Raw genomic sequence first — 13,083 nt, 5'->3', positions numbered from 1 at the left:
GTTTACCTCACATGGGGGCTCGGTTTCGTGAACCCACCCAGCTGCATAAGACATAAAAATCCTTCAGATTTCATATCTTGGTATGGGGGTCTCCCACATCCAAGATGGAGACATCATGTTTTCCGTCACCCATATTCATGAAGATGGATATCAAATATGATATCTCTATGACGCTCAGAAGCTCAGAACCCATTTCCCAGGTTCCTGGTGGTCTCCCAGCCACGAAAACCACACCATCACAATTGGAAAAAGGTGAACATCTCAAAAATGTGGTTCCTGTGTTTGGGACAGTCATGGGCATTAATCAAATCGACATTAAAAGTTTGTACAGTTAGACAATAGGATTTTGGAGGGAGAATCCAGGGTATACCAGTATGCTTGCTGACGTTTTATGGCGGTAATAAAAATTCCTTGTTAGGGGGAAAGCAAGAGTGAGTTCTATGTAGCCTCTTCCAAATGAGCAGGGGGTGGAGATTTAAGACATCTCACATTTTTAAAACTAGGACAAAAATAAATTTTGCCTGACACCTTCATATCTACGATCCGATGTCTTATTCCAGAGAAATCCACATTTTCCTTTTATGTAAATGAGCTGTTAAGATCTATGTGAGTGGCATAGGTCTCCCTGAGACTCCGCCTCCAGAGCTTATTGTAAATGACAGGGGGCGTTACCAGTGTGAGACATGTAGATCAGGAGAGCAGACTGTCAGTCATTATAGGTCTCACACTGGTAATGCCTCCTTTCATAAAACACAAACTCTGGAGGCAGAATCTCAGAGAGATCTATGCCCCGCCCATAGATCTTAACAGCTGATTTAAATATGAGAAAAACGTTGGATATCTCTGGAATAAGACATCGGATCGCAGACATCAAGGTGTCATTTTATTCAGCTTCCAATGACCAGCATGACTATATAGACTGTAGCGTCGGCGTCCCTGCCTCCTGCTAGGCAGGGACGCTGTTCCCCTCACCTCTCCGCTCCGTGCCTGGCGTCTTCCTCCCACTCTGCTGGCAGCGCGCGCTCCTCCCCGGTCACTGTTCTTAGGGCGCGCGCGCGCTCCCCCTCTCTTAAAGGGCCCGCGCGCGCCGCCCTAAGGAGTCCCCGGCCAATGGCCGGAGGATCTCTCCATATATTATTATTATTATTATTTATTATTATAGCGCCATTTATTCCATGGCGCTTTACATGTGAAAAAGGGGGTATAATACAAGAACAATTTCAATAATCTTGAACACAATGTGACAGCGACTGGTACAGGCGGAGCGAGGACCCTGCCCGCGAGGGCTCACAATCTACGAGGGATGGGTGAGGATACAGTAGGTGAGGGTAGAGCTGGTCGTGCAGCGGTATGGTGGAGCGGTGGTTACTGCAGGTTGTAGGCTTGTCGGAAGAGGTGGGTCTTCAGGTTCCTTTTGAAGGTTTCCACGGTAGGCGAGAGTCTGATACGTTGGGGTAGAGAGTTCCAGAGTAGGGCGGAAGCACGGGAGAAATCTTGTATACGGTTGTGGGAGGAGGAGATAAGAGGGGAGTAGAGCAGGAGATCTTGTGAGGATCGGAGGTTGCGTGCAGGTATGTAACGGGAGACTAGGTCGGAGATATATGGAGGAGACAGGTTGTGGATGGCTTTGTATGTCATGGTTAGGGTTTTGAACTGGAGTCTCTGGGCAATGGGGAGCCAGTGAAGAGATTGACAGAGAGGAGAGGCCGGGGAATAGCGGGGGGACAGGTTGATTAGTCGAGCAGCAGAGTTTATGATAGATTGGAGGGGTGCGAGAGTGTTAGAGGGGAGGCCACAGAGCAGGAGGTTGCAGTAGTCAAGGCGGGAGATGATGAGGGCGTGCATTAGTGTTTTTGCAGATTCATGGTTTAGGAATGTGCGGATCCGGGAGATATTTTTAAGTTGGAGTCGGCAGGAAGTGGAAAGGGCTTGGATATGTGGTTTGAAGGAGAGTTCCGAGTCCAGGGTTACCCCGAGGCAGCGAGCTTGAGGGACTGGGGAGAGTGGCAGCCATTGACTATGATGGATAGGTCAGTTGGGAGGGTTGAATGAGATGGCGGAAAGATGATGAATTCTGTTTTGTCCATGTTAAGTTTTAGAAATCTAGCAGAGAAGAAGGATGAAATAGCAGACAGACATTGTGGGATTTTGGTTAATACGGAGGTGATATCGGGTCCAGAGAGGTAGATCTGTGTGTCATCAGCATAGAGGTGATAATGAAAGCCATGAGACTCTATGAGCTGTCCCAGGCCTAAGGTGTAGATGGAGAAGAGCAGGGGTCCTAGAACTGAACCTTGGGGGACACCGACAGATAGGGGGCGAGATGAAGAGGTGGTGTGTGAGTGGGAGACACTGAATGTCCGGTCTGTTAGGTATGAGGAGATCCAGGATAGGGCCAAGTCTGTGATGCCAAGAGATGAGAGAGTCTGTAGTAAGAGGGAATGGTCCACTGTGTCAAAGGCAGATGACAGGTCTAGGAGGAGGAGGACAGAGTAGTGTCGCTTAGATTTGGCGGTTAGTAGGTCGTTTGTGACTTTAGTCAGTGCAGTTTCAGTAGAATGGTGCGGTCGGAAACCAGATTGTAGGCGGTCAAAGAGGGAGCAGGAGGAGAGGTGGGAGGACAGTTCAGAATGGACATGTTGTTCCAGTAGTTTTGAGGCATAGGGGAGAAGTGATATGGGGCGATAGCTAGACACAGAGGATGGGTCAAGGGAGGGCTTTTTGAGGATGGGTGTGATTGAGGCATGTTTGAAACATGAGGGGAAGACACCAGTTGTTAGTGACAGGTTGAAGAGGTGGGCTAGGGCTGGGATGAAGATAGTGGTAAGGTTTGGGATGAGGTGGGACGGGATTGGGTCAAGTTTACAGGTGGTGAGGTGTGATTTGGAGAGTAAGGAGGAAAGTTGATCTTCAGAAATGGTGGAGAATGTAGTTTTGGAGGAGGAGGGTTGAGTAGGTGTGGGGAGGGGCTGTGGGGGCTTTAGGCAAAAGCTTTGTCTGATGGTGTCAATCTTCTGCTTGAAGAATGAGGCAAAGTCTTCGGCTGAAATAAGAGGAGAGGGAGGAGGCACTGGGGGACGGAGGAGAGAATTGAAGGTGTTGAATAGTTGTTTGGGGTTGTGGGACAGGGAGGATATGAGAGATGTGAAGTATGTTTGTTTTGCTGCAGTGAGTGTGGACTTGAAGGTACTGTGGGACTGTTTGAATGCGATGAAGTGCTCATGGGAGTGGGACCTTTTCCATCTACGTTCAGCAGCCCTGGAGGCCCGTCGCAGTTCTTTAGTTAGGCTGGTGTGCCAGGGTTGTCTGTTGATTGTGCGAGTCTTGGTATGCATGAGGGGGGCGACCGAATCGAGAGCTGCAGCTGTTGTGGTGTTGTATAAAGTGGCAGCAGCATCTGCATCATGTAAGGAACTAATGTCTGTAAGAGGGAGGAGGGATTCAGAGAGAGAGTGTAGGTCAAGGTGTTTGAGATTTCTACGAGGGTATTCAAGTTTGTGGAGTGGGGATTGTTGCCCCGGGGAGGAGAGAGAAGAGAATGTGAGTAGGTTGTGGTCAGAGAGAGGGAGAGGTGAGTTAGAGAGGTTAGATAGGGAACAGAGGCGGGTGAAGATGAGGTCCAGCGTGTGGCCGTCTTTGTGGGTGGGTGTGGAAGACCACTGGGTAAGACCAAAGGAGGAAGTGAGGGCTAGAAGCTTAGAGGCAGCTGAGAGGGAAGTATCAATGGGGATGTTAAAGTCGCCCATGAGGATAGTGGGGATGTCAACAGAGAGGAAATGAAGTAGCCAGGTGGTGAAGTGGTCAAAGAAAGTGGTGGCTGATCCTGGGGGGCGGTAGATGACAGCCAGTTGGAGGTTGGAGGGGGAGTAGATGCGCACACAGTGCACTTCAAAAGACAGGAGAGTAATTGCGGGCGGCAGTGGGATCTGGGTGAAGGAGCAGTTTTCTGAGAGGAGGAAACCTATTCCTCCACCGTGCTTGCCGTTGGGGCGGGGGGTATGAGAGAGGTGGAATCCGCCATACGAAAGTGCAGCAGGAGAGGTTGTGTCGGAGGGGGTGAGCCAGGTTTCAGTGATTCCGAGGAAGGAAAGCTTGATAGCGATGAAGAGATCGTGTATGTAGGAAAGTTTATTGCAGACAGAGCGAGCGTTCCATAGAGCTCCTGTTAGTGGAACTGGGGAAGCGGGGGCTGGGCGGATGGGTGTAAGGTTAGAAGGGTTACGAGAGTTTGGGATAGATCGTGGGTAGGAGGTGGAAGTGAATGTAGGGATGTGGTGAGGAGGGCCAGGATTTGGAGAGATGTCGCCGGCAGTAAGGAGGAGCAGAGAAAGCGTTATTAGGTGGGAGCAGGAGAGGGCATGAGGTGGCTGTCTGTGTTTGGAGACAAAGGATTGTATGTTGTGGAATAGCTCTGAGGAAGAGGTGAGATGGGTGGGGAGAATGGAGGGAGAGATGAAGAGTTCCTTTCCAGGTGTAGGGATTAGGGGTGGTTGAAAGAAGTGAAGGATTAAGGGGGTGAGAGTGAAAACAAAAACAAACATTGTTTACTGTGACTTAGTATCCAGGTACCTTCAGTTCACTTCAGGTTCAATTCAGGATTCATTCAAATTTCTCAATACTTCAGCTCATGGACACTTAAGCTGAGGGACACAGACTTCAGTCTGACACAGACTCCTAGTTCTCAATATATGGCCTACAAAATGCATTCAGCTGTGAACCAGAGGGGAGTGGTCTGTGCTCATCTTGATCAGCTGAAGGCTGAACCAGATGTAGGATACTCAAAGGTTCAGTAAACAAGGTCATAAATGAAAGTGGGGGGTGGGTAGTGTAACTTGGGTCACGTACCATTAGTATATAGTAGGAGCAGAGAGATATAGGGAAGGCTGCATGGAAATCAGGATGGAAAAGTTGGGTCACGTACCATTAGTATATAAGGCAAAGCCTCTCAACTCTGCTTCAGCCCTCAGGTCCCGTTACCAGATACCTGCCAGTTACCTGCCAGATTCCTGCCTGATTCCTGACTAATCTGTGTGCTTTCCTGCGGTCCAACAGTCTGCCTACCATCACCTGCCAGTCTGTCTATGGACCAGTCTGCCCGCTCACCTGGGAGCGCTCACCTGTTACCTGCCTGCTAGCCTACCTGGAGGCTCCGCCGTCACGTGCTGTGACCACCTGCCTGTCCAGAGACTCTTGCCCGCTCACCTGGGAGCGCTCACCTGTTACCTGCCTGCTAGCCTACCTGGAGGCTCCGCCGTCACGTGCTGTGACCACCTGCCTGTCCAGAAACTCTTGTCCGCTCACCTGGGAGCGCACATCTGCTACCTGCCTGCTAGCCTACCTGGAGGCTCTGCCGTCACTTGCTGTGTCCTCCTGCCCTTCAGCCCAGAGACTGTCCCTGTCATTTGCCGTATCCTCCTGCCCTTCTACCCAGACACTGTCCCTGTCACTTGCCGTGACTACCTGCCCATCTTTCCTGGGAGCCACCTGCTTCCTTACAAGGACTGCCCCTTTGTATAGTAGCTCAGAGGTTCCACCTCCCAGACCCGTTACATAGACATCTTAGCAGGGTGGATCCTACTGACAGATTCCGTTTAATGATAGATCTCCACTTCAGTTGATTTAAATAATTTGCTACAAAATGTTACCAGAGTTAATTAAAGCTCCTGGACTCACCCAGCTGAGCGTAGATCTCCCCGGTCTCATCCTTGTTCATCTTCACACATCCTCGGTTGTCCACCAGGGTGATGGTCTCCGTCAGCTCATACGCGTTCCTTATCATGGTCTCAGGCTTCTCCTCTGACCCGGCCACCTTAGCGTAGGCTGTATAGGGTCCATCGTCCACCACGTACTTACAGGAGTTGATGAAGGAGGATTTCCCATGACCGGTGTAACCGAAGAGCTGCAGGAGAACCCGGGAGTATCCCTGATTACCACGGACGCAGTTTTCCAGCCTGAAATTCTTGATAAAATCTCTCATGGACCGAGAATCCATAGCTGCTTTCTACAAGATCTCAATATCTAACAGAATGAAAGTGAAAGGGATTTCTTGCAGCTCTGCTGTATACGTGGTATGATATGAGGAGGACTTTAACCCTTCCTCTAGTAAGATTGAAAACAAACTTGACACCCACTGGTGCAGCAGATCATTGACTTGGTTCAGGAATAGTCCTACTTCTGGTCAAAGACTTGTTAATCTTCAGTTGTGCTTGGACAGAAAGAACATTGTTATAGGCAGAATACCAGCTGCTGCTCTCCTGTGGTCTGTTTGTAGGTAACTATTGCCTGATTTTCAGATTAAACCCTCTTTTCTTGCAATAAAGGGTCTGCAAAGAACATGAGTGTATCTTTAAAGTGGAACCTTTAGACTACAACTTCTCTGATACAGATTCTAAGGGGTCCTCCAATCCTTCATCAGGGATCCTCAGAAGGAAGCTTGGATTTGGTCAAATTGTCAGGTTGTGACCCTTAAAATAGTCACATAGCTGCGATTATGTAAGACAAGAACAGAGCTTCTCATTAGACAACTTCTGGGACTGGACTGCTCCCACTTTCCTGAATGGAGCATCGGTAGTAGTAAGTGTATTCCAAAAGGCACCACCATTTACATTGACCCACAAGACAAGACCAATATAGACCGGTGAGTTAAATGCTATCTAGGTCAATCTTCAAATCTTGAGAAGAAAGGATCTATCCATGGAATGGGAGCTCAGACATTTCACTTTTCATAATGTTACACGTACGCCGCTAGGTTCAGATAGGGGCGAGACAGGTTACATGAATTCTTTGGAATCCTGGGGGAACCATTACTCAGGGCGACCATAGACCATGTGCTGCAGCTTCTCTCAGGCATACAGGGGTATTGACCCTCAGGCACAGACACGTAGGTTGTTTCACTTGCTGACCAGATACACTTGACAAGAGTCCTCATAAACGGTAGAACAGTAGCATTTAATAAGAAGCCACACAGCCAGTGCAAGTTAAGTCTTATGAGCAACAGGCTCCAGTGACAAACAGTACAGTTTCCTTAGCCGCACAGCAGTTCACAGTCTTCCCAGTAGTACAGGACAGCACAGATCTAATGCAAAGGCACATTAATGAACACAGCATTCTTTACAGCACAGTGAGATGGAGGGGGGGGTTTGCTGAGGGAGATAATCCCTGCGACACCATTTCTTCCAGTGCTTATCTTTCTGCCTGACAATACTCTGCACTCCTAGTTCGGGAACTCTACCTGACCTGTGCTTTGTTTCACTCCTGACTTGAATCCTTTTTACTTGCAGGGGCGCTTCTGTGAGATACAGAACACATATACCACCTTTCTCTTTGGCTCCAGCCAGACAGTAAACAACTTCCCCACAATCCCCCTGGGGCTCTGCTAAAACACTCCCCTTCTCCGGTGACTGTGTTAACCCCTCTAGTTGCTGGATGTTTCTGGAGTACAACACTTCCTGTCTACTGTGCTTGTGTTACTTCTAATAGTTGCTGAATGTTTTTAAAGCAACAGCACTACTTCTGCATGTCAAACTCTGCAACAGCACTACTTCTGCATGTCACACTCTGCAACAGCACTACTTCTGCATGTCACAATAGCCCTGCATAAAGCTATTTTTGGGTAAAACATTGTGTTACGCTCACGCCTGGATCTTACGTGTGAACGTGGTTAGTGGTCCCACTAGGCCACGAACTGAGGAGTGCCTGGAGTGGCTTGACTAGGGGCCTCGCCAGATCCGACTCTGGATCATACGGCAGTTTGGTCGACTCCGTGAACCAAGGAGGGACGAGGGAGGTGGCCCAGGTGCTACTCCAGGGCAGACCCCAGTCACACAGCTGTTGATCCACTCCGGGGTATGCAGGAACGGTCAGGTACTGGCGGGCATGGCTGGTATTCAGGCAGGCAGGTAGATAGGCTGGATAGGGACCAGTACAGACTGGAATACAGGAGCAGAGTCGCAGGTGCGGACGGGAAGTGGAGCAGAGCAGGGCAGAGCAGCAGGTGTGGACGGGAAGTGGAGGAGAGCAGGGCAGAGCCGCAGGTGCGGACAGGAAGCAGAGCAGGGCAGAGCAGAGCTGCAGGTGCGGCCAGGCAGGAATGCCGCAGGAGCGGCCAGATGGGAATGCCACAGGAGCGGCCAGGCGGGAATGATGCAGGAGCGACCAGGCGGGAATGCCGCAGGAGCAGCCAGGCGGGACAGGGCTCTGTTCACATGGAACAGACAGGGTCAGGAAAGCACAGGAAGGTAGCTAGATCCCAGAAGGTAGATACAGGGGCAGGAAAACGGGACAAGCAGAGCCAGATACACACAAGGTACTTGCTATGAAGTAGCGAGTGGACACACTCACAAACTGGAGTACAGAGACAACAGGAAGGAGATAGGCTCTGGTACAGACACTGCAGGCAAAGGGAAAGATCGGACATAGAGACAAACAGGTAATGGGCTAGGACACAGTTCAGACAGGAACTGACACAGGAGCGAGATACAGATATGAGCCTGGGAATTCAGCCCCCAGGGTGGCGGAAATAGACTAGTAGTTACGGTTATTGAAAGTTTCGATCCCAGCAGTTCGCCCCCAGCAATTTGCCCCCAGCAGTTCGCCCCCATTAGTTCGCCCCCAGGTACATTAGATGGAAACAGTTGATTTAACATGTCACAAAAGTGCAGCACTCTGTGCAGTACTTTGGTGACATATGGATTGATGACAGATGGGAATTTATGAACCACAAGGACGAAGTGGCAAAACATCCAAACACAAAATTCTGGGGGTAAAACAGGGTACAAACATCCAGGGGCAAACTGCTGGTGGCGAAACATCCGGGGGCGAACTGCTGGTGGTGAAACATCCAGGCGAACTGCTGGTGGCGAAACATCCAGGGGGCCAAATGCTGGGACGAAATGTGCTGGGGCGAAATGTACCCGGGGGCGAATTGCTGGGGGCGAACTGCTGGGGGTGAACTGCTGGGGGCGAAACATCCATTTCCCAGTAGTTACAGGTAACGGGCCTGGGTACTCAGCCCCCAGGGTGGCCGAACAGGAAAGATACAGGACACAGGTACAGGCCTGGGTACTCAGCCCCCAGGGTGGCAGAAACAGGATAGCTGGACAGGACCTGGCAATTCATTGGTTGCACACTGAGAGAAAGTGTTGCTCAGGCACCTCCCATTGGGCGGGGGTGCCTTAAGTATCTAGTGCCTCACAGTAATAGGCTGGGGACACATTAGGAATGCGCGCACTGTACCTTTAAGACTCAGGAAGTTCCAGCTCCGCTGCCCTAAGCCTGCAAACAAGAGACATGCACCCAGCAAGTAGAGGAGCACAGTGCACAGCTGGGACTGGTAGGTAAGTTTGTGGTCTTGCATGGTGGGAGATGGTAAGCCATGCCAGAACACTGCCAGGGATGTTACAGTACCCCCCCCCCCTTTACACCCCCTCTTCTTTAAGTCCGCAAGGATTTTCTGCAGAGAAGTTGGAGGCCGATCCTTCTCAATGGACTCCCAAGACTTCTCTTCAAGAAGACTACCTCTTCTGTCCACTAGAGGGAATGAGACAGGTCTCATCATCTTGGTGACTAGGATGCTTCCTCCCATCGAGCCGTCTTCAGCATCAGATGAAGTGGGCGAAGTACTAGGAACAGGGGATAGGAAAGTCTCTCTCCATTTGTTAATATCGGGTAGCACCCCGGAGGATTCAAGGGACAACTGGAGGTCCTCCACCTGGTTGGAGGGGTGTAGAGACTTGGGGTAACCACCGCCTTGATGTACACTTTGCCAAGCTTAATAGATGAAGTGGGCGAAGTACCAGGAACAGGGTGTAGGAAAGTCTCTCTCCATTTGTTAACATCAGGTAGCACCCCGGAGGATTCAAGAGACAACTAGAGGTTTTCCACCTGGTTGGAGGGGTGCAGAGACTTTGGGGTAGCCATCGCCTTGATGGACTTATTGACAGATCCTTGCTTCGGGACCGTCTTCAGTCTGGTCTCCAAGATGACACATGTACGAGGTGGGGTGGTACCTGAAGCCAGATCATTGGTTATCGTCGAGACTGTGTGGGAACAATGCCTCCACTTCTCTTCCTTCGGAGACTTCAGCACACAGCGAGTCAGCGACTAGCAGATCTGGTGAAGAAGAAGAAGAAACTGCTGACTGTCCTGAAGATATGGGGACTGGAATCCCCTTGTACCTTAGCAGTCCCCCAGGAAACACCATGTAGGATCCCCAGACCTGAGCGGGCACTAGATCTCTCAGCTCTGAACGACCTGTGGGTAAACCAGACAGCACCTGGAATGTGATCTTCTTCATGTATAATGCTCCAATCTGGAGCTTAATTTGTACAGACATATTTTGACTGTTTCTGAGTAGGGCACATCCCTCCCCTGACAATGCCCAAACCAGATTCTGGAGTTGTTGGACGTGGATCAGACACCGACTCTTCATGGCTTTCAGCCCGAAACTTCTGGCTAAACCGAGGCCTCCACTTGCTACAGTGAGAGCCATCTGTGGAGAGGAAACACTAACACCAAGGGCAGCCTCTCCTACTGGTCTGAGGCTTTGGGACTCCTCAAACTTCACAGAACAAAGACCATTAGGGTGTTCCTTACAACGGCAGCGATACTGCAATCCGATTTCATGACTGAGTTCTGGCTTCTGCTTTGCCTGACGAACACGGTCAACCTTCATGGATTCTGCCCGGGAAGCTGTCTCTACAGGCTGGGAAACGGGGTATTTGGAAGGACAGAACCTGACGTGACGTCTTTCCTCTACGTCTTGCTCGTCTGGACTGCCTCTTGAGTTGGGAAGGGAAGTATTCTGCCTTGTCTGCTGAACACTGTTATTCTCCGTGGATTCTGCGTGGGTAGCTGCCTTTTAAGGCTGGGGAACAGGTGGGATTACTTCACGCGTCACCCATCTAGACTGCTCCAGGATATTGGAAGAGGAAGTATTCGCAGAAGGGTCTGGGTCATCAAAGACCATAATAAAAGCCACCAGGAAGGCCTCTAGGTCAGAGATGATAGGATCCCTTGCTTCCCATAGGGGGGTGATCCAATTCAAGGCATCATCCACTAGGTAGGACATCAGAAATGCCACTTTAACCCAATCGGTGGGAAAATAGTGACCATAGAATTTGAAATGCAGCATGCATTGCTCCACAAACGCACGGCTTTCTTTTGGATTCCCATGGTACCGTGGTGGTTCCGCGGGAACGAATGCAGATAGTTCCATTTGGGTAGGTGCAAATATCGCTTGGACTTCAGCTCGGGAAAAAAAAAATTTCTTGGCGCGTGTCTTTGAAAGCGAAGGACCAAGGGGCTCAACGGGGACCATGGTCGGAGCAAACTGTTATGCTCACGCCTGGATCTTCTGGCGTGAGCGTGGTTAGTGGTCCCACTGGGCCACAAACTGAGAATGAGCATAAAGGAGAAAACCGAGCTTAAATTGTAAAAATGTCAAAGTTTTATTAAATAGCAAAAATAAGTATCAAAGCATTAAATAGACCTATATCTATGACAATGCAGGTGCCAGGTGCCAAGAGCCACGGCACATTAAAGCATCAATCCGTGATGGTCATTTAACAAAATGAGACTATGAAAACAATGCAGTGTGTTATACATAAGTACAGGCACTAGTAGACCAAATAACAACATTCGGATATAAGTACTGTTTTCAAAGCGACCTCACCAAAGACAAAACAGGAGGGCGATAGTGCGCTGTGAGAAATGTGGATAAAACAATACACCTCAGTGGTGGCAGAATAACGCCTCAACGCACGTTTTGCTAGGAAATGTTAGGCTTTCTCAAGAGGCTGGTGTAAATATCTCTGCAAGGACCTTTAAATACACCCCCGGCAGGTCAAGCTGTATATCCGGCCTTGATGCTATAACGGCGCTTGCGCGCGGGGATGCTGACATCACCAACCAGGCAGGCCCAGGCCGTCACGCCAACTGTGCGGGAGCAGGAGCGTGGTGAAGCCACAACTCCCGGGATTGCGTAGCAGGTGCCGAGATAGTGGGACGCGGACGGGGCGAGGGAAATCCCTCACACGCAAGCACACCGCATTAACAATGGAAATTGCAAGTGATGTATGTAACGGGTCTGGGAGGCGGAACCTCTGAGCTACTATACAAGGGGGCGGTCCTTGTAAGGGAGCGGGTGGCAACCAGGGTAGACGGGCAGGCAGTCACAGCAGGTGACTGGGACAGTCTCTGAATGAACGGACAGGAGGTCACGGCAAGTGACCGGGGCAGTCTCTGGATGAACGGGCAGGAGATCACGGCAAGTGACCGGTGCAGTCTCTGGATGAACGGGCAGGAGGTCATGGCAAGTGACCGGGGCAGTCTCTGAATGAACGGGCAGGAGGTCACGGCAAGTGACCGGGGCAGTCTCTGGATGAACGGGCAGGAGGTCACGGCAAGTGACCGGGGCAGTCTCTGGATGAACGGGCAGGAGGTCACGGCAAGTGACCGGGGCAGTCTCTGGGTAAAGGATTGGTACGACCTGTGGCGGCAGATGATAGACGTGAGCTCCCAGGTGAGCAGGCGAGAGTCTCTGGATAATCGGGTGGTCACAGCATGTGACGGCAGAGCCTCCAGGAAGACCAACAGGCAGGCAGATGAGCGCTCCCAGGTGAGCGGGCAGGAGTCACTGGACAGGCAGGTGGTCACAGCACGTGACGGCAGAGCCTCCAGGTAGGCTAGCAGGCAGGTAGCAGATGTGCGCTCCCAGGTGAGCGGGCAAGCTGGTCCATAGACAGACTGACAAGAGTTGGAAGGCAGACCGTCGGACCTCAGGCAAGCAGGCAGGTAGTTGATGTGCGCTCCCAGGTGAGCGGGCAAGCTGGTCCTTAGACAGACTGACAGGAGTAGTAAGGCAGACCGTCGGACCTCAGGCAAGCAGGCAGGTAGTTGATGTGCGCTCCCAGGTGAGCGGGCAAGCTGGTCCTTAGACAGACTGACAGGAGTAGTAAGGCAGACCGTCGGACCTCAGGCTAGCAGGCAGGTAGCAGGAATATCAGGCAGGAAACAGACAGCAAACTGGCAGGACTCTGACAGGAATCAGGCAGGTAACTGGCAACGGGACCTGAGGGCTGAAGC

General features: G+C 50.9%; 1 protein-coding gene across 1 annotated transcript in view; it reads right to left on the bottom strand.

Moving 5' to 3' along the window:
- Positions 1–6,086, bottom strand: part of LOC141162667 (uncharacterized) — a 42,351-nt gene extending 36,265 nt beyond the window's left edge. Inside the window, exon 1 of the mRNA XM_073649013.1 lies at positions 5,674–6,086. Within this exon, the coding sequence (XP_073505114.1) occupies positions 5,674–5,992 (319 nt within the window). The 5' untranslated portion in view covers positions 5,993–6,086. The remainder of the gene's footprint in view (positions 1–5,673) is intronic.
- Positions 6,087–13,083: the final 6,997 nt, after the last annotated feature.

This window comes from Phyllobates terribilis, unplaced genomic scaffold (assembly GCF_046119375.1).
Source record: "Phyllobates terribilis strain yellow unplaced genomic scaffold, ASM4611937v1 Scaffold_9__5_contigs__length_417890890, whole genome shotgun sequence".
Lineage (NCBI taxonomy): Eukaryota > Metazoa > Chordata > Amphibia > Anura > Dendrobatidae > Phyllobates > Phyllobates terribilis.
This window is presented reverse-complemented; position numbering and strand designations above follow the sequence as displayed.